Genomic DNA, 18783 nt, shown 5'->3' with positions numbered 1-18783 from the left:
TTAACAAAATAGCTATACATCAGTCACTATCTATAGTTTCTGCTTTACATGTATATATTGAAATCAATTAGAGTCACTTTGCTGTACATTAAATCTTATACCTCTTGTAACTCAGTTTATATCCTTGAAACGAAAATTCTGAAACAGAAGGCCCTTAACATCACTATTGATCTTATAAATCTTTGATAGTAAAATATTTTTATCCCCCATTAGCACATATTTTGACATCATTTACTTGCATTTTGATCTTTAATTCTATATGACATTTTGGCAGAGTTTGCTTGGAATGGGTTTTGACAAAGAATCCCCAAGGCATTATCAAACATTCTACTTGAATACTTGACACTATATATAGATTTCTGTGCTGCTTAATATTTTATGGTCATTTATCTTTCAGATCCATGTGTAATATCTGAAGAAATTATGGAACGTCATAACATAATGTTCAAGTCAATAGGAAAGCAAAAGCTTTACGTACCATCAGGGACAATGGTTGAGTTTAAGTGCAAACATGGATATGTTCAAGCAACATCTAAACCATTTCATACAACGTGTTATGATGGTAAACTGGAGTTTCCCACGTGCAGAAGTTAGGGCTAAAAGTTTTACTCTAATTAATTTGTGTCCCTTTGTATAGAATTTTTCATTATTAATCCAGGTCTCGATTCTGTTTTCATAAGAAAAGAATTTGTGTTCATATTTAATGATGAATGTAGCATCTGATACACCACAGCCACATTTCAGTAAGCACTGTGTTCAAATTTGGAGAACCAAAATCCTGTGCCCCAGTCTTAAAACCTCTATGACAAGATATTTGATGTAACTATTTAAGTGCTTGTCTGTACCCATCATTCTCCTAAATGTATCTTCACTTTTCACATAGTTTCTGAGCTCCCTGAATTATTTGATTCACAATAAATGAAAAAGCTGTAATTCCCACCTTCAAAATTATGTTACTTCATCAACATGTAAAAAACAAAATTACACCTTACATTAACAATAAATTAATTACTACTTATTACTTCTCTAACAGTAAGTAGATGTATGGACTTCAAAAATACATCAATTTAGCACAGTTAACAATGCAACTAAACATAGAGAGGAATCAAAGTTTAATTCACTATATGATTATACAGTTAACATAACATTGGCATAAAATGATAAAATACAAGATAAGTTATATAACACACACGAACACACACAGACTTAGTTTTCTATATCATTAGGTATTAAAAAATGACAGGCAGAAAATGCAATAAAATTGTAAAAAGCTGTATTTTCATTTACATATAATTTGTCTTTATAGAGTTGTTTAATTCCTTTAGGGAGACAAGCTCCATCTTATAGTAGTCAAACTTATATTTTTTTACCTTTATGATGGTGTGAAATTGATAAGCACTCAGTTAAATTTGTAGTTTGAATTTTTATATTTTTCTGAGACTAGAAATATGTGTTGTGATATTCTTTTGTTTTTGTTTTTATTCATATGTACATACAATGTTTGGGTCATTTCTCCCTCCTTCCCCCATCCCCTCCTTTACCACCACTCCACTCTCTCCCTCTCCCCCAATCCCTCGATACCCTGCAGGAACTATTTTGCCCTTATCTCTAATTTTGTTGTAGAGAGAGTATAAGCAATAATAGGAAGGAACAAGGGATTTTGCTAGTTGAGATAAGGATAGCTATACAGGGCATTAACTCACATTAATTTCCTGTGCGTGTGTTACCTTCTAGGTTAATTCTTCTTGATCTAACCTTTTCTCTAGTTCCTGGTCCCCTTCTCCTATTGGTCTCAGTTGCTTTTAAGGTATCTGCTTTAGTTTCTCTGCGTTGAGGGCAGCAAATGCTATCTAGCTTTTTAGGTGTCTTATCTATCCTCATATCTCCCTTGTGTGCTCTTGCTTTTATCTTGTGATCAAAGTCCAATCACATTATAGTGTTTGCCCTTGATCTAATGTCCACATATGAGGGAGAACATATGATTTTTGGTCTTTTGGGCCAGGCTAACCTCACTCAGAATGATGTTCTCCAATTCCATCCATTTACTAGCGAATGATAACATTTCATTCTTCATGGCTGCATAAAATTCCATTGTGTATAGATACCACATTTTCTTAATCCATTCGTCAGTGCTGGGGCATCTTGGCTGTTTCCATAACTTGCCTATTGTGAATAGTGCCTCAATAAACATGGGTGTGCAGGTGCCTCTGGAGTAACCCGTGTCACAGTCTTTTGGGGTATATCCCCAAGAGTGGTATTGCTGGATCAAATGGTAGATCAATGTTTAGCTTTTTAAGTAGCCTCCAAATTTTTTTCCAGAGTGGTTGTACTAGTTTACATTCCCACAAACAGTGTAAGAGGGTTCCTTTTTCCCCGCATCCTCACCAACACCTGTTGGTGGTGGTGTTGCTGATGATGGCTATTCTAACAGGGGTGAGGTGGAATCTTAGTGTGATTTTGATTTGCATTTCCTTTATTGCTAGAGATGGTGAACATTTTTTCATGTGTTTTTTGGCCATTTGAATTTCTTCTTTTGAGAAAGTTCTGTTTAGTTCACATGCCCATTTCTTTATTGGTTCATTAGTTTTGGGAGAATTTAGTTTTTTATGTTCCCTGTATATTCTGGTTATCAGTCCTTTGTCTGATGTGTAGCTGGCAAATATTTTCTCCCACTCTGTGGGTGTTCTCTTCAGTTTAGAGACCATTTCTTTTGTTGAGCAGAAGCTTTTTAGTTTTATGAGGTCCCATTTATCTATGCTATCTCTTAGTTGCTGTGCTGTTGGGTTCCACTGAGAAAGTTCTTACCAATACCTACTAATTCCAGAGTATTTCCTACTCTTTCCTGTATCAACTTTAGAGTTTGGGGTCTGATATTAAGATCCTTGATCCATTTTGAGTTAATCTTGGTATAGGGTGATATACATGGATCTAGTTTCAGTTTTTTGCAGACTGCTAACCAGTTTTCCCAGCAGTTTTTGTTGAAGAGGCTGCTATTTCTCCATCATATATTTTTAGCACCTTTGTCAAAGACAAGTTGGTTATAGTTGTGTGGCTTCATATCTGGGGTCCTCTATTCTGTTCCACTGGTCTTCATGTCTGTTTTTTGTGCCAGTACCATGCTGTTTTTATTGCTACTGCTTTGTAATATAGTTTGAAGTCAGGTATCGTGATACCTCCAGCATTGTTCTTTTGACTGAGTATTGCCTTAGCTATATGTGCCTCTTCTGTTTTCATATAAATTTAATAGTAGATTTTTCAATCTCTTTAATGAATGTCATTGGAATTTTGATGGGAATTGCATTAAACATGTAGATTACTTTGGGGATTATCGACATTTTTACTATGTTGAGTCTACCAATCCATGATCATGGGAGATCTCTCCACTTTCTATAGTCTTCCTCAATCTCTTTCTTCAGAAGTGTATAGTTTTCCTTGTAGAGGTTGTTCACATCCTTTGTTAGGTTTACACCTAGGTATTTGATTTTTTTGAAGCTATTATAAATGGAATTGTTTTCATATATTCTTTTTTAGTTTGTTCATACTAGTGTATAGAAATGCTAATGATTTTTCTATGTTGATTTTATATCCTGCTACCTTACTATAGCTATTGATGGTGTCTAGGAGCTTTTGAGTAGAGTTTTTTGGGTCTTTAAGGTATAGGATCATGTCGTCTGCAAATAATGATCTTTTGACAGTTTCTTTACCTATTTGTATTCCTTTTATTCCTTCTTCTTGCCTAATTGCTCTGGCTAGGAATTCCAGTACTATGTTGAACAGGAGTGGAGATAGTGGGCATCCTTGTCTGGTTCCTGATTTTAGAGGCAATGGTTTCAGTTTTTCTCTGTTAAGTACAATGCTGGCTGTAGGTTTGTCATATATAGCTTTTATAATGTTGAGGTACTTTCTTTCTATTCCTAGTTTTCTTAGCGCTTTCATCATGAAATGGTGTTGGATCTTATCAAAGGCTTTTTCTGCATCTATTGAGATGATCAAGTGGTTTTTGTCTTCGCTTCTGTTAATGTGGTTTATTACGTTTATTGATTTTCATATGTTGAACCACCCCTGCATTCCTGGGATGAAGCTGACTTGGTTGTGGTGAATAATCTTTTTGATATGTTGTTGAATTCTGTTTGCCATTATTTTGTTGAGGATTTTTGCATCAATGTTCATTAAGGAGATTGGCCTATAGTTTTCCTTTTTGGAGGTGTCTTTGCCTGGTTTTGGGATAAGTGTAATACTGGCTTCATAAAATGTGTTAGGCAATTTTCCTTCCCTTTCTATTTCATGGAACAGTTTAAGGAGGGTAGGTATCAGTTCTTCTTTAAAGGTCTGATAGAATTCAGCAGAGAATCCATCAGGTCCTGGACTTTTCTTTTTGGGGAGACTCTTGATTGCTCTTCAATTTCATTTTGTGTTATAGGTCTATTCAGGTGATTAATTTCCTCTTGGTTCAGTTTTGGATGATCACATGTGTCTAGAAATCTGTCCATCTCTTTAAGATTTTCAAATTTATTTGAATATAGTTTCTTGAAGTAGTCTCTGATGATTTCCTGGACTTCCATGGTATTTGTTTTTATCTCCCCTTTTGCATTCCTGATTCTACTAATTTGGGTTTTTTCTCTCCTCTTTTTAGTCAGGTTTGCCAGGGGTCTGTCGATCTTGTTTATTTTTTTCAAAGAACCCACTTTTTGTTTCATTAATTCTTTGTATTTTTTTCTTTGGTTTCTATTTTGTTGATTTCAGCTCTTATTTTTATTATGTCTTTCCTCCTATTTGTTTTGGGATTTGCTTGTTCTTGTTTTTCTAGGAGTTTGAGATGTATCATTAGGTCATTGATTTGGGATCTTTCAGTCTTCTTAATATATGCACTCATGGCTATAAACTTTCCTCTCAGGACTGCCTTTGCTGTGTCCCATAGATTCTGATAGGTTGTGTTTTCATTTTCATTGACTTCCAGGAACTTTTTAATTTCCTCTTTTCATCAATGACCCATTGTTCATTAAGCAATGAGTTATTCAGTTTCCAGCTGTTTGCATGTTTTTTGTCTTTACTTTTGTTATTGAGTTCTAGTTTTGTTGCATTGTGATCAGATAGTATGCACAGTATAATTTCTATTTTCTTATATTTTTTGAGGCTTGCTTTGTGCCCTAAGATGTGATCTTTTATGGAGAAGGTTCTGTGGGCTGCTGAGAAGAATGTGTATTGTGTAGAAGTTGGAGGAAATGTTCTGTAGACATCAAGTAGGTACATTTGATCTATTGTATATTTTAGATCTTGGATTTCTTTAATGATTTTTTGTTTGGATGACCTATCTGTTGATGATATGGGGTATTAAAGTCTCACACAACCACTGTGTTGGAGTTAATATATGCTTTTAGGTCTTTCAGGATATGTTTAATGAAATTGGGTGCGTTGACATTGGGTGCATATAGGTTTATGATTGTTATTTCCTTTTGGTCTATTTCCCCTTTTATTAGTATGAAATGTCCTTCTTTATCTCATTTGATCAATGTAGGTTTGAAGTCTACCTTGTCAGAGATAAGTATTGCTACTCCTGCCTGTTTTCAGGGGCCATTGGCTTGGCAAATCTTCTTCCAGCCTTTCATCCTAAACCTATGCTTATTTCTGTCCATGAGATGGGTCTCCTGTAAGCAAGAAATTGTTGGATCTTCCTTTTTCATCCATTTCATCAAGTGGTGCCTTTTGATGGGTGAATTAAGTCCGTTAACATTAAGCGTTAGTACTGATAGGTATGTGGTGATTCCTGTCATTTAGTTGTCTTAGTTGTTTGAAAGTTTGATTGTGTGTACCTAAGTTGAGGTTACTCTCTATTTTCTTGCTTTTTTTTTTCCTGTAGTTTGGTGCTGCCTGCCCTTTCTTGGTTATGTTGGGTTTCACTTTTTGTGTGCAGAATCCCTTGAAGAATCTTTTGTAGTGGTGGCTTTGTGGTCACATATTGTTTTAGTTTCTGCTTATCATGGAAGACTTTTATTGCTCCATCTATTTTGAGTGATAGTTTTGCTGGGTAGAGTATCCTGGGGTTGAAGTCATTTTCATTCAGTGCCCGAAAGATCTCTCCCCATGTTCTTCATGCTTTTAATGTTTTGTTGAGAAGGTTGCTGTGATTTTGATGGGTTTACCTTTGTATGTTACTTGTTTTTTCTCTCTTACAGCCTTCAATATTCTTTCCTTAGTTTCTGAACTTGTTGTTTTAATGATGATATGTCATGGGGTAGTTCTATTTTGATCTGGTCTGTTTGGTGTTGTGGAGGTCTCTTGGATCTGTATGGGAATATCTTTCTCTAGATTTGGGAAATTTTCTGTTATTATTTTATTGTATATATTACGCATTCCCTTAGTTTGCACCTCTTCTCCTTCTTCAATGCCCATGATTCTCAGGTTTGGTCTTTTGATGGAGTCAGTGAGTTCTTGCATTTTCTTTTCACAGGTCTTGAGTTGTTTAACTAATAGTTCTTTGGTTTTTCCTTTAATTGCCATTTCATCATGGAGTTCTGAGATTCTGTCTTCTGTTTGTTCAATTCTGCTGGATTGGCTTTCTGTTTTGTTTTGCAATTCTTTTTTATTGTTTTTTCTGAGATTTTCCATATCCTGTGTCATTTCCTCTTTTATCTTGTCTATTTTTGTCCTGAATTCATTTATCTCTTTATTAATCATGCTCTTTGTTTCACTTTGGTGTCTATATAGTGCTTCTATGGTTTCCTTTATTTCTTCTTTTGCTTTTTCAAATTCTCTGTTTTTGTTGTCTTGGAATTTCTTGAGTGTCTCCTGTACATTTTGCTTGACCATATTCAGTATCATCTCTATAAAATTCTCATTGAGTACCTGTAGTATGTCTTCTTTTAAATTATTCTTGTGGGCTTCATTGGGTTCTTTGGCATAGTTTATCTTCATTTTATTGGAGTCTGGATCTGAGTATCTGTTTTCTTCATTCCCCTCTGGTTCCTGTACTAATTTTTTGCTGTGTGGAAACTGGTTTCTCTGTTTTTTTCTGTCTTCCCATCATTGCCCTTGGTGTTGTTATTGTCCCTGTACTGTGTGCAATTAAGCATTTTCTACCTTATAATAATAGCACTGGTGATATTTAGAATGGATTGGTGAGAGGAGATGGAAAGCAAAGAAGTTAAAGGAAAAGGGAAAAACAAACAAGTAGAAAAAAACAAAACAAAGAGACAAACAAAAAAAGGTTCAAAGATTTAAACAGGGAGGGATAGAGTACTAATCAACCATAAGCTGAACAGGCATTAGAAAGACAGAGAGAGGATTGAAAATTAAAACTAAAAAATAATAAAATAAATAAATGAAAAAAAAATAATTTTAAAAAACCCTCCAAGTTCAAATGCAATAAAGTTTCAGTCTTAATAATTTTGGTGTTCGTCCTTCAGCCTCTAGTCCTGGAGATGGTGCCTCATAAGTAGTTCTGGGGTTGTTTCATCAAAGGGGAAAAAAACTGGAAAAACCAAAATAAAACAAAACCTCACAAAATAAAACAAAAAAAAGTGTCCCAAGTTCAAATGCAATACATTTTCAGGTTTTTTCAGCATGCAGGTGTAGTTCTGTTGTTTTCTCATCAAAGGTAGGGAGAGAGAAAAAAAGAGTCTGGAGACAGTTCTGCGAATGGCTATCTGCGGCTGTGGTTCGCCTGCCCGCTGCTGTCAGCCTGCTGTTGCTGGCGGCATTATTTATGCAGATCTCAGAGTGAGCTTAACACTCACCTGGCCCTGCAGGTTTTGTTTACTCAGAGTTCTCCTGTGTGTGAGCCACTGCTACAAGCTTTCCTCTTTCCAACCACACTGGGGGAGGTGACACTGCACCTGCTTTCTCAGGCTGGTGTGTTCATTTACAGTTCACATGGGAAGTTGGCTTTCTCCCCTCTCCTGTGGAGTTCTCCTCCCACTGACACTTTTACAAGCTTTCCTGCTCCTGATTGCTGGGCGTGTGCTGCTGCTCCTGCCTTCTCCAGCTCAGCTTGTTTATTTACAGTTCCGTGAGGGATTCCCCTCCCCTCCTCTTCAGTGCTCAGGACACCCCACCCTCTTTGCTATGTGTCTTTTTTTTTGTTATTGCTTATTATTCAGTTTTTTATTCCCTGGGTGGGGGTTGGTCTGTGCAGGGGCTATGCTGATCTGGCCCAGGATTGTCTGTGGGAATACTGCATACTGCTTAGCTCATCTTGTGGTCTGTGTCTTTCCAAGCCATCTGGGCTCTGGCAACTGGCGGCCCAGGGGCCCTCCTGGTTTCTCCATTTAACATGAAGTGGAGATGCTCTGCTCAGGCTGGAGGTGTGGAGGAGTCAAAGTTTTGCCTCTTCTCGGTGGTTTTTCCTGTAAGGTGTATCTCCAAGATTTTACTTTAAGAGGCATACTTTCTGCTTCCTCCCTCTAGCCACCATCTTGGAATTCTCCTGTGATATTCTTTAATACTGGGTTGGAAGAGGGACAATGGCTCCAAAACAGCCAGGTGAAAATCAGGGTAAATAAATAATACTCCAGGGCATACTATGTTTCCAAGTTCTGATGTATGGTATGCTAGGTATACTAAATAAATTTTAAAATTAGAATATTTTCAAGTTGCCTTCAGGTAATCAGGATGTAACCCCAATGGAAGTTGAAGAGTATAGTACTTATCTCTATCATTAAGTTTTTATGCAATTAACACATCAGTTTTGAACCCTAAGAATAAGTTATTTTAAGATAAGAATGTCTAATAAGTAAGGCAATAAATGTGGATGATTCTAGGAACATCATTGGTAATCATCTTAATATCAGGTAACATTTAGATATTGTTGAACTTTGAAAATTTGGTGTAAAACTTTATTTTTTATTTCTGGAAATTGCAAAAAAATACTTTCAAAGGTAATTTTTTTCATATATTTCAAGAAGCCTTATAGTTGAAAATAGTTTTGTTTAGAAACAATTTTAATTTTTCAAAATGTTAATGAGTAACCAATATGTTATCTATGGGGACACAAAGTCAGACCATATAGGAAAGAAAATGATACACCATGGGAATGCAAACAAACAATCAAACAAAAGAAACAGTAGCCATAGTTACTTGTACTACACAGAATATAATTTAAGTCAACTACCTTAAAAACCAGGCAAGATAGGTCATTATATAGAGATAAAATTTACAATTCATTTAATGTATATAACAATTACACCTGTGTGCATGGGTATGTGTGTGACTCCAATGTGGGATCAACTAAACATAAAAAGCAAACACCAAGCCAGGTGCCAGTGGCTCCCAGCTGTGATCAGGAGGATCACATTTCAAAGCCAATTGGGCAAAGCCAATTTTGCAAGATCCTATCTCAAAATTATCCAACACATAAAAAAGAGCTGGCAGACTAGCTCCCGTGGTATAGCATCTGTCTAGCAACTGTGAGACCCTGAGTTTTTATTATTAAATTCTCACTTATGTTTTTTTAAAGATAGCTGTATTGTTTTGATTCAAGCTTATATGTCCTTTGAAATAAATTGAAATAACTCCTTAGGGAAATAGAAATATAAAAAGGAAACACAGAAAAATACAAGTAAGGAAACTTACTCAACCATTTCTTAATAATGTTAACATATGATAAATTAAGACATCTTTTTCAACATTTAGAGGTATTGATAAAGTGGATCAAAGACTTTAATATAAGGCATGAAACTCTGAAACTACTACAGAATATAGATGGAAATGCACTGGAACATATGGCTCAGCATCAAAGAGAATGAATAATCAAATGGGATGCACCAAACTAAAAAACTTCTGCACAGTCAAAGAAAGTCACTGGACTTAAGAGACTGTCCACAGAACAGGAGAAAATCTTTGTCAGCTTTTCATCCAATGAACAAATAATATCCAGAATATTCTGAGGGAACTCAGAAAACTAAATCCCCAAACAATCAACATCCCAGTGAAGAAATGGGCACATGATTTGAATAGGGAATTTTCAATGAAAGAGGTACAAATGGTCAAAACATACAGAAAAAGTACTCAAGTTCCCTAACTAAAAAGAATGGCAAGTCAAAACTACATTAAGATTTCATCTCACCCCATTGTAAGAGCAAAAACAACAACAGATGCTGGTGAGGATGTAGTGCAACAGGAACCATTATACACTGTTTTTCAGAATAAAAACTAGAACAACATTATGGAAAGCAGTATGAAGATTCCTCAAAAAGCTAAAAAATAAAACTGCCATGTAACCCAACAAAACCATCTCTGGGCATATATCCAAAGCAACAAAAGCCAGGGTATAATAGAGACCCTTTCTCTACAATGTTTATTGTAGCACTATTCACAATAGAAAAGCTATATAAACAACCCAGATGCCCTACAGTAATGAATGGATGGAGAAAATTGGGTATATGTACTCAGTGAAGTCTTACTCAGCCATTCAGAGCAATGACAACATGAGGTTTGAAGGTAAATGGGTGCAGTTGGAGGACATCATGTTAAGTGAAGTAAACCAGGCTCAGAAAGTCAAATCTTCATATTTTATCTCAGATGTGGAAGATACATCCAAAAGATAAACACAGACACACTCAATGAAACATGATTACATACAAACTCATGTAGAAAATGTTTGTATTAGTGCAAATACTCTGTGGAACTCAGGGGAGGAGGGAAAGGAAAAGAGATGGATAGAGTGTCAACAATCTTGTAAAACGTAACTTCTGTGAAAATAGAGGATATTAAGATACCTACTGAGTGAGAGGTGTTGAAAAATGGGGGTAGGAGATACAGGGGTAAGGGAAGAAATAGAAGGGGTTAAATAAACAAAATAAAGTACACTTATAGCAGGGATACACTGAGAAACCCATCCGAGCATCAACTTAAATATTAATCACAAAAGACAGTATTTTAAAATAGGTTCAGTGGGAGAAGATACTTGCCAGTGTGCGGAAAGTGAAAGAAGGAGATTAAGGTGAGGGAATATGGTTGATGGACTTCATATACTTATATGAGATAGAAAAAAGAAATGTCTTGCAATTACTTTAAGTGCAGCAGGGAGGAGGTTGAGGGCAAGAGATAGTAGGGGTGATCTAACCAATGTACAATATAAACTTATTTGGAAGTGTTGAAACAAATCTCCCCTATACAGTTAACATATCCTAATAAAAAAAGTAAGCATCAATAGATCTGAAGAAAGAACTAGATTGCAATAATTTAACATCACAAGCATCTATATTCTTTTAAACAGTGGATAAATGATCCAGTCAGAAAATCAATAATGAAATATTGGACTTGAACTATATACTAGACCAACTGCACCTAGCAGACCTTTGCAGACCATTACACCTAATAAGAATAGGGCATGCATTATTACCAAATGTGTATAAGACTTTCTCTGGTATAGATGTGTTAAGCCAAAAAAAGTCTCAAAAATTAATAATAATCAAATTTTATCCAGCATCTTTTCCAAATATAGCAGTATAAACTAGAAATAAATAACAGGTCTAATTTGAGACAATATTAATCCCCAATATACTAAAAGTAATGAGATGTAGCAGAAGCAGTTCTTTGAGGGAACTTTATGGTATAATGACATAACTAAATTACATAACTAATTGAACTACAAAGAAAGATCTCAAATTAGTAGAAATTCTAAATGAGAGATATGATATCTCATTGTGGTTTTGATTTACAATTCTGTGATGGCTAGTGATGTTAAGGATTTTTGATATATTTGTTGATTATTTGTATTTTTGCTTTTTAAATTTTTCTATTTAGAATATTTTTAGATTATTTCAATGGTTAACTGCCTTTTGTTAAACTTCTTAAATCCTTCATATATTCTGGATATTAACTTTATGTTACCTTAGGTAGCATGGACACTTTAACACTAATTCTTCTAAGCCGTTGATATGGTTAACCCCTCCATTTGTTTGGTCTCTTCTGTGTTATTCATCAAATTATTGTAATTTTCATGGTACAGCACTTTCAATCCTTTTGCTGAATTTACTGTTACATTGGGTTTTTGGAACTATTTGGAATGAGATCACTTTCATTGATTCTCAGCAAATTGGATATTGCTATCCAGAAAAGCACTGATTTTTCTATGTTCATATGAAATTTTGCTACTTTTCTGATTTTGTTACCAGTTCTTAAGTTTTTGATAGGATTTTCTATATATAGTGTCATATCATCTTCAAACAGGGACAATTTGACTTCACCCCTCCCTATTTCTATGCTTTCTTTCTCCTAATTGCTCTAGAAAAATTCTAATTCAGCTATTCTGTCATTGAACAAGCTTTCTGTGTCCATACTCTCTTTTCTCTTTTCCTTTGGGTATATTGAAAATAAAGAAATCTATTTGTTCAGTGCTGCTCCAAAAGACTTTAGTGCTCTATTCTTTCTCATTTCTCTTTACATTCTCACTCCTCTCTCTCTCTCTCTCTCTCTCTCTCCCTCTTTCTCTGCCTGCCTGAGACATTTTAAAATATCTGTCTTCAGGTTCAGATAGTCTTTCTTGTACTTGATCTAGTCTGTTGTTGACAGTATCACCTGGATGTTTATTCAACTTGTTGATCTCCTCATTTCCAAAGTTTCTTTTTGATTCGTTTTCAAACTCTACCTCTTTCATGATTTTCTCATTCATTACCTTCATGGTCTTATTTTACTTGTTTTTCTCTGTTGTCTTGAAATTCATTGACATTTTAAAAGTCATTCCTTAAAAGCATACACCCAAAGGAATGCAACACAGGTTACTCCAGAGGCACCTACTCATCCGTGTTTATTGCAGCTCTATTCACAATACCTAAGTTTTGGAAACAACCAAGATGCCCCGCTACTGATGAGTGGATCAAGAAAATGTGGTATTTGTACACAATGGAATTTTACTCAGTCATGAAGAAGAATGAAATCTTATCATTTGCAGGTAAATGGATGGAACTGGAAAACATCATGTTGAGTGAGGTTAGTCAGGCTCAGAAGACCAAAAATCCTATGTTCTTCCTCATTTGTGGATTTTAGATCAGGGCAAATGCAGCAATGTCATTGGACTTGGATCACATGACAAGGGGAGAGCACATACAAGAGATACAGGAATAGGTAGAAAATCCAAAACATGAAAGTGTTTGATGTCCCCACTCCAGAGGAAATAATACAGAGACCTTAAAGTGACAGAGGTTAACATGAGAAGGGGATCAGCAACCAGTGTAAAGATCAGTAAGAGATGAATCAACTTGGGTTGTAATACATTTGTACATGAAAGCAATGCTAGGAATCTTTCTGTATAGCTATCCTTAACTCAACTAGCAAAAATGCTTTGTCTTCCTTATTATGCTTATGCCTTTTCTTCAACAAAATTAGAGATTAGGGCAGAACAGATTCTGTCTGGAAGTGAGGGGGTTGGGGGAAAAGAGTGTGGGAGGGAGGCAGGAGGGAGAAATGACCCAAACAATATACACACATGTGAATAAAGAATAAATAAATAAACGTTATGCAACATTTCATCTACTTCAGTAACTTTGAAGTGAGTTACTAGAGAGCTGTCTTGTTGCCTTAATTTCTCATATTCTTGTGTTTCAGCATCAGCATTCACACATCTGGTGGATCTGTGATCTCTGCCACACACATTGGTATGGCTTCCTTATTAAGAAGTTTTCTCCTAAAGATTTGTCTTGGAGTGTCAAATTGTTATTCAATGTTAGAGTTGTTTCCAACTCAGCACCACAGCATAACCTCCCTATGTCTTCTTTAACTATAACTTATGACTTTGGGCACAATGTGTACTGCTTTCTCTGTGAGCCATACAAGAAAGGGGATACTCATAGCAGTTGAGACAGAAGACGTGTGAGTGCTCACTGTGTGGGAAATCTGACCATGGAAGTGGTGACTTCAATCAGGTGATAGAGGTTGACTCAGAGACTGTGAATTCTAACTCTACTACTTTTAAGGGTCTTGAGTCCTGGCAGCTCCCCAGTGCTGAAAGGTCTGAAGCATCTGTCCTCTGACTGGTCAGGATTATGACACCAGGTGTTACAATGGGACAGGCAGTGGTGGAAATGATAGCACCCCATTGTGACATTCACTTCCAGACTTCACAGTCCTGCGTGGTCAGATTGTTGTAGGGGAGGACAGCAGTAGGAAATACTATGGTGATGTGGCAGCAGGAACCAGACATTCTTCTCTGATGTTTTTGTGGCAGTGTATCCCCAAGTACCAGTTGGTATCTGGAGTTTGAGCTTTTATCCCATTTCCTTCAGGTGACCGATGTATTTATTTTATATACTTATAATAAAATAATTATCAAAATAAAAATGATTATACATCAACCACTATCCATAGTTTCCATTTTACCTGTATATTTTGAAGACAATTAAATTCTGTTTTCTTGTCTAATGTCAAGTAAACAATACAGTATTCTTAATTACAGTCACCTTGCTGTTCACTACATTGTATAACTCAGTTTGTATCCTTGCAATGAAAGACTCTGAAATGGAGAGCCCTTAACATCACAATTGATATTATGATTCTTTGATTGTAAAATCTTTTTATCCCCCTTAGCACATATTTTGAAATCATTTTACTAGCATTTTTATCTTTAATCCTGTATGACATTTTTGCAGAGTTTACTTGGAAAGCATTTGGAGAAAGAATCCCCAAATCATTATCAAATATTCTTCTTAAATACTTGGCAGTATTTATAGATGATTTGTATGGTATTTCATATTTTATGGTCATTTTCTTTTTCAGATGCATGTGCAATATCAGAAGAAATAATGGAAAATCAAAATATAATGTTCAAGTGGATAGGAAAACAAAGCTTTATTCTCCATCAGTGTGGAGATTTTTTGATAGGATTTTCTATATACAGTATCATATATATAGTTTGAATTTAAGTGTAAACCTGGATATCATCAAGTAACATCCAAACCATTTGGGGCAATGTGTTATGATGGTAAACTGGAGTATCCCATGTGCACAAGAAGTTATGGCTAAAAGTTTTACTCTAATTAATATGTGTGCCTTTGTACAGAATTTTTCATTATTATTCCAGGTCTCTATTTTGAAGTATCATTTGCTCTTGTTTTGTTTTGTTTTGTTTTGTTTTCATAAAATGCATTTGTATTGATATGTGGTGATGAATTTAGCATCTGAGAGACCACTGCCACACTTTAATAAGCACTGCATTAAAACTTGGTGAACCAAAATGCTGTGTCCCAGTAATAAAAGCTCTATGGCAAAACATTGGATGTAATTACTCCAATTCTCTTGTGTAGCCATCATTCTCCTATTCTCTGTAAGCTTTCTACATAATTTCTGAGGCTCTCTGAATTCTTTGTTTTGCAGTAAATGTAACAGCTATTATTTACATCTTCAAAATTATATCACTTCTCCAATAAGCAAAAGCCAAAGTAAGTCATACCTTACATTATTAATAAATTAATTTCTACTTATTACTTAACTATCAATAAGTAGATAAAAAATTTATGACATGTGTGGAACTTCTAAATAAAAACAGTCTTGCACAGTCAATGATTCAACTAATCATAGAAAGAATTAAAATTTAATTGGGTATATGATTACGTAGCTATCACAATATTGGCATAAAAATTATAAAAATACAGCCAAGTTATAAACAAACACATGAACAACACACAAAGAGTTTGTTCTCTGGGTTTTTATTTATTAAAAAATGATAGGCAGAAAATGCAATAAAATCTGTAAAAAATAAACTGCACTTGCTTTAGAGATCACAGAGTTAAGAGTTATTTGATTCCTTTATGGAGACAAACTCCAACTTATGGTGGTCAAACTTATATATTTTTTTTAACTTCATGATGGTGTAAAAGTGATAGGCATTCACTGAAAACAGTAATTTGAATTTTTATGTTTTTCCCAGGCTAGAAATATATGGTTTGATATTCTCTAATACTGGGCAGCAAGAATGACCACAGCTTCCCTGTAGCCATGTGATCTATCAGGGTAGACAAACAATACTCCAGGGCATACTGTGTTCCCAAGTTCTGATATATGATACACTACGTATACTAAATGTGCATTAAAATTAGAACATTTTCAAGTTAACTTGGGTTAATCACTATGCAACCCCATTAGAAGTTGAAGAGTATCAGGACTTATCTGCATTGTCCAGTTTTCTACCATTAACAGAATTAGTTTGAACCATAAGAAAAATCTATGTTCAAATAAGAATGTCTAATAAGCAAGGCAACCCATGTAAGGATTCTGAGAGCCTCATTTGTAGTTACCTTAATTTCAAGAAACATTTAGATGTATTTTGATTTATAAAACTTGATGTAGAACTTTATTTTTTATTTTTGGAAATTTCAAAACAATGATTTCAAACGCAATTTTTTTTCATATATTTCAAGCAGCCTTAGTTAAAATAACTTTTGGCTAGAAATAATTTTAATTTTTTAAAATGTTAATTTCTTTTAGATACAATTATTGAAATAAATAATAACATGAAAATTGTTTAAGCAGATATCCTGTAATCTCATTGCACAAAATTACATGGTTTATATTCCAAAGCTGTCCCTTTGTTTGAGATCATGATTTTGATGAATTAGCTGAGTTGTAAAGAGATAAATTTCTCACTTTTAGAGGAATTTATTGCAATAACTGAGTAATTTTTGTGTTTAACATTAATACTTGTTTTTTTCCCTTTGGGTCAGTATAATAAGTTACTATCAACAATGGGAGTTATCAGTACTCAGTACTAGAGACTGAGATGCCCAAGAACAAGTCACCAGCTATTTCATAGAACCTGCCATATTGATATATCCCAAGTAGATGGAAAGGAAAAGGAAGCTCTCTGAAGTGTTTTTAAATATGGGCATGAATCCCATAGATTCAGTGTGTGTGGAGGGTACTCGTGGAAGTATGAATGAAGGGGATTAAGGTGAGGGAATATGGTTGATGAAATGCAACAATGACACTTCTTGCAATTCCTTTAAATGGGGTGTAAAGGGGGTGATCTAATCATTGTACAGTATAACCCTATTTAGAAACCCCCAGTATAGACTATATGCTAATTGGAAAATGTATACACATTTAGATCTGAAGAAAGAAATAGATTTCAATACTTTATCATCAGGGATTTCTATATCCTACATTAAACAGTGGATAAATGACCCAGATGGAAAATCAATAAAGAACATTAGACTTGAACTATATGCTAGACCAACTGGACTTAGAGACCTTTGGAGACCATTCCATGTTATAAGAGTAGTGCATGCATTATTATCAAGTGTGTATAAGACATTCTCTGGGGTGGAATGTTAAGCCAAAAAAGTCTCAAAAATTAATAATAATGAAATTTTGTCAAGTATCTTTTCCAAACATAATAGCATAAACTAGAAAAAAATAACAAGAGCAATTTGAGACAAATGTTAAACCCAAATATACTAAAACTTATGAGATGTAGGAAAAGCAATTCTAAGAGGGAACTTTATGTTACAATTACATAAGTAAATAAATTCCATAACTAATTGAACTACAAAGAAAGATCTAAATTAATTTTATATTTATTTATTTATTTATTTATTTAGTATTGTGAATTCATTTTGCTCTTTTTTTTTTTCATTTTTCTTTTATTATTCATATGTGCATACGAGGATTGGTTCATTTCTCCCCACTGCCCCCATCCCCTCCCTCTCCCCCTCTCAATACCCAGCAGAAACTATTTTGCCCTTATTTCTAATTTTGTTGTAGAGAGAGTATCAGCAATAATAGGAAGGAACAAGGGTTTTTGCTGGTTGTGATAAGGATAGCTATACAGGGCATTGACTCACATTGATTTCCTGTGTGTGGGTGTTACATTCTAGGTTAATTCTTTTTGATCTAACCTTTTCTCTAGGACCTGTTCCCCTTTTCCTATTGGCCTCAGTTGCTTTAAGGTATCTGCTTTAGTTTCTCTGCGTTAAGGGCAACAAATGCTAGCTAGTTTTTTAGGTGTCTTACCTATCCTCATCCCTCCCTTGTGTGCTCTCGCTTTTATCATGTGCTCATAGTCCAATCCCCTTGTTGTGTTTGCCCTTGATCTAATGTCCACATATGAGGGAGAACATACGATTTTTGGTTTTTTGAGCCAGGCTAACCTCACTCAGAATGATGTTCTCCAATTCCATCCATTTACCAGCGAATGATAACATTTCGTTCTTCTTCATGGCTGCATAAAATTCCATTGTGTATAGATACCACATTTTCTTAATCCATTCATCAGTGGTGGGACATCTTGGCTGTTTCCATAGCTTGGCTATTGTGAATAGTGCCGCAATAAACATGGGTGTGCAGGTGCCTCTGGAGTAACCTGTGTCACAGTCTTTTGGATATATCCCCAAGAGTGGTATTGCTGGATCAAATGGTAGATCAATGTCTAGCTTTTTAAGTAGCCTCCAAATTTATTTCCAGAGTGGTTGTACTAGTCTACATTCCCACCAACAGTGTAAGAGGGTTACTTTTTCCCCGCATCCTCACCAACACCTGTTGTTGGTGGTGTTGCTGATGATGGCTATTCTAACAGGGGTGAGGTGGAATCTTAGCGTGGTTTTAATTTGCATTTCCTTTATTGCTAGAGATGGTGAGCATTTTTTCATGTGTTTTCTGGCCATTTGAATTTCTTCTTTTGAGAAAGTTCTGTTTAGTTCACATGCCCATTTCTTTATTGGTTCATTAGTTTTGGGAGAATTTACTTTTTTAAGTTCCCTGTATATTCTGGTTATCAGTCCTTTGTCTGATGTATAGTTGGCAAATATTTTCTCCCACTCTGTGGGTGTTCTCTTCAGTTTAGAGACCATTTCTTTT

At 35.1% G+C, this 18783-nt stretch overlaps 1 protein-coding gene across 9 annotated transcripts in view; it reads left to right on the top strand.

Moving 5' to 3' along the window:
- The window catches only part of LOC109689618 (complement factor H-related protein 1-like), a 34298-nt gene extending 19131 nt beyond the window's left edge, over nucleotides 1-15167 (top strand). For 4 of the 9 annotated variants that reach the window (XM_074048743.1, XM_074048739.1, XM_074048740.1 and 1 more), the window contains 4 exons: nucleotides 398-562; nucleotides 12755-12889; nucleotides 13543-13592; nucleotides 14710-15167. In XM_074048743.1, the coding sequence (XP_073904844.1) occupies nucleotides 398-562; nucleotides 12755-12889; nucleotides 13543-13574 (332 nt within the window). In that variant the 3' untranslated portion in view covers nucleotides 13575-13592; nucleotides 14710-15167. Of the gene's footprint in view, nucleotides 1-397; nucleotides 9978-12754; nucleotides 12890-13542; nucleotides 13593-14709 lie in introns of those variants that run through there. The other 5 variants (XM_074048742.1, XM_074048738.1, XM_074048737.1 and 2 more) reach the window with 4 other exon arrangements.
- The last annotated feature ends 3616 nt before the right edge of the window (nucleotides 15168-18783 follow it).

This window comes from Castor canadensis, chromosome 11 (assembly GCF_047511655.1).
Source record: "Castor canadensis chromosome 11, mCasCan1.hap1v2, whole genome shotgun sequence".
Classification (NCBI taxonomy): domain Eukaryota; kingdom Metazoa; phylum Chordata; class Mammalia; order Rodentia; family Castoridae; genus Castor; species Castor canadensis.
The sequence above is the reverse complement of the archived record's forward strand: the minus strand, read 5'-3'. Positions and strand labels throughout refer to the sequence as shown.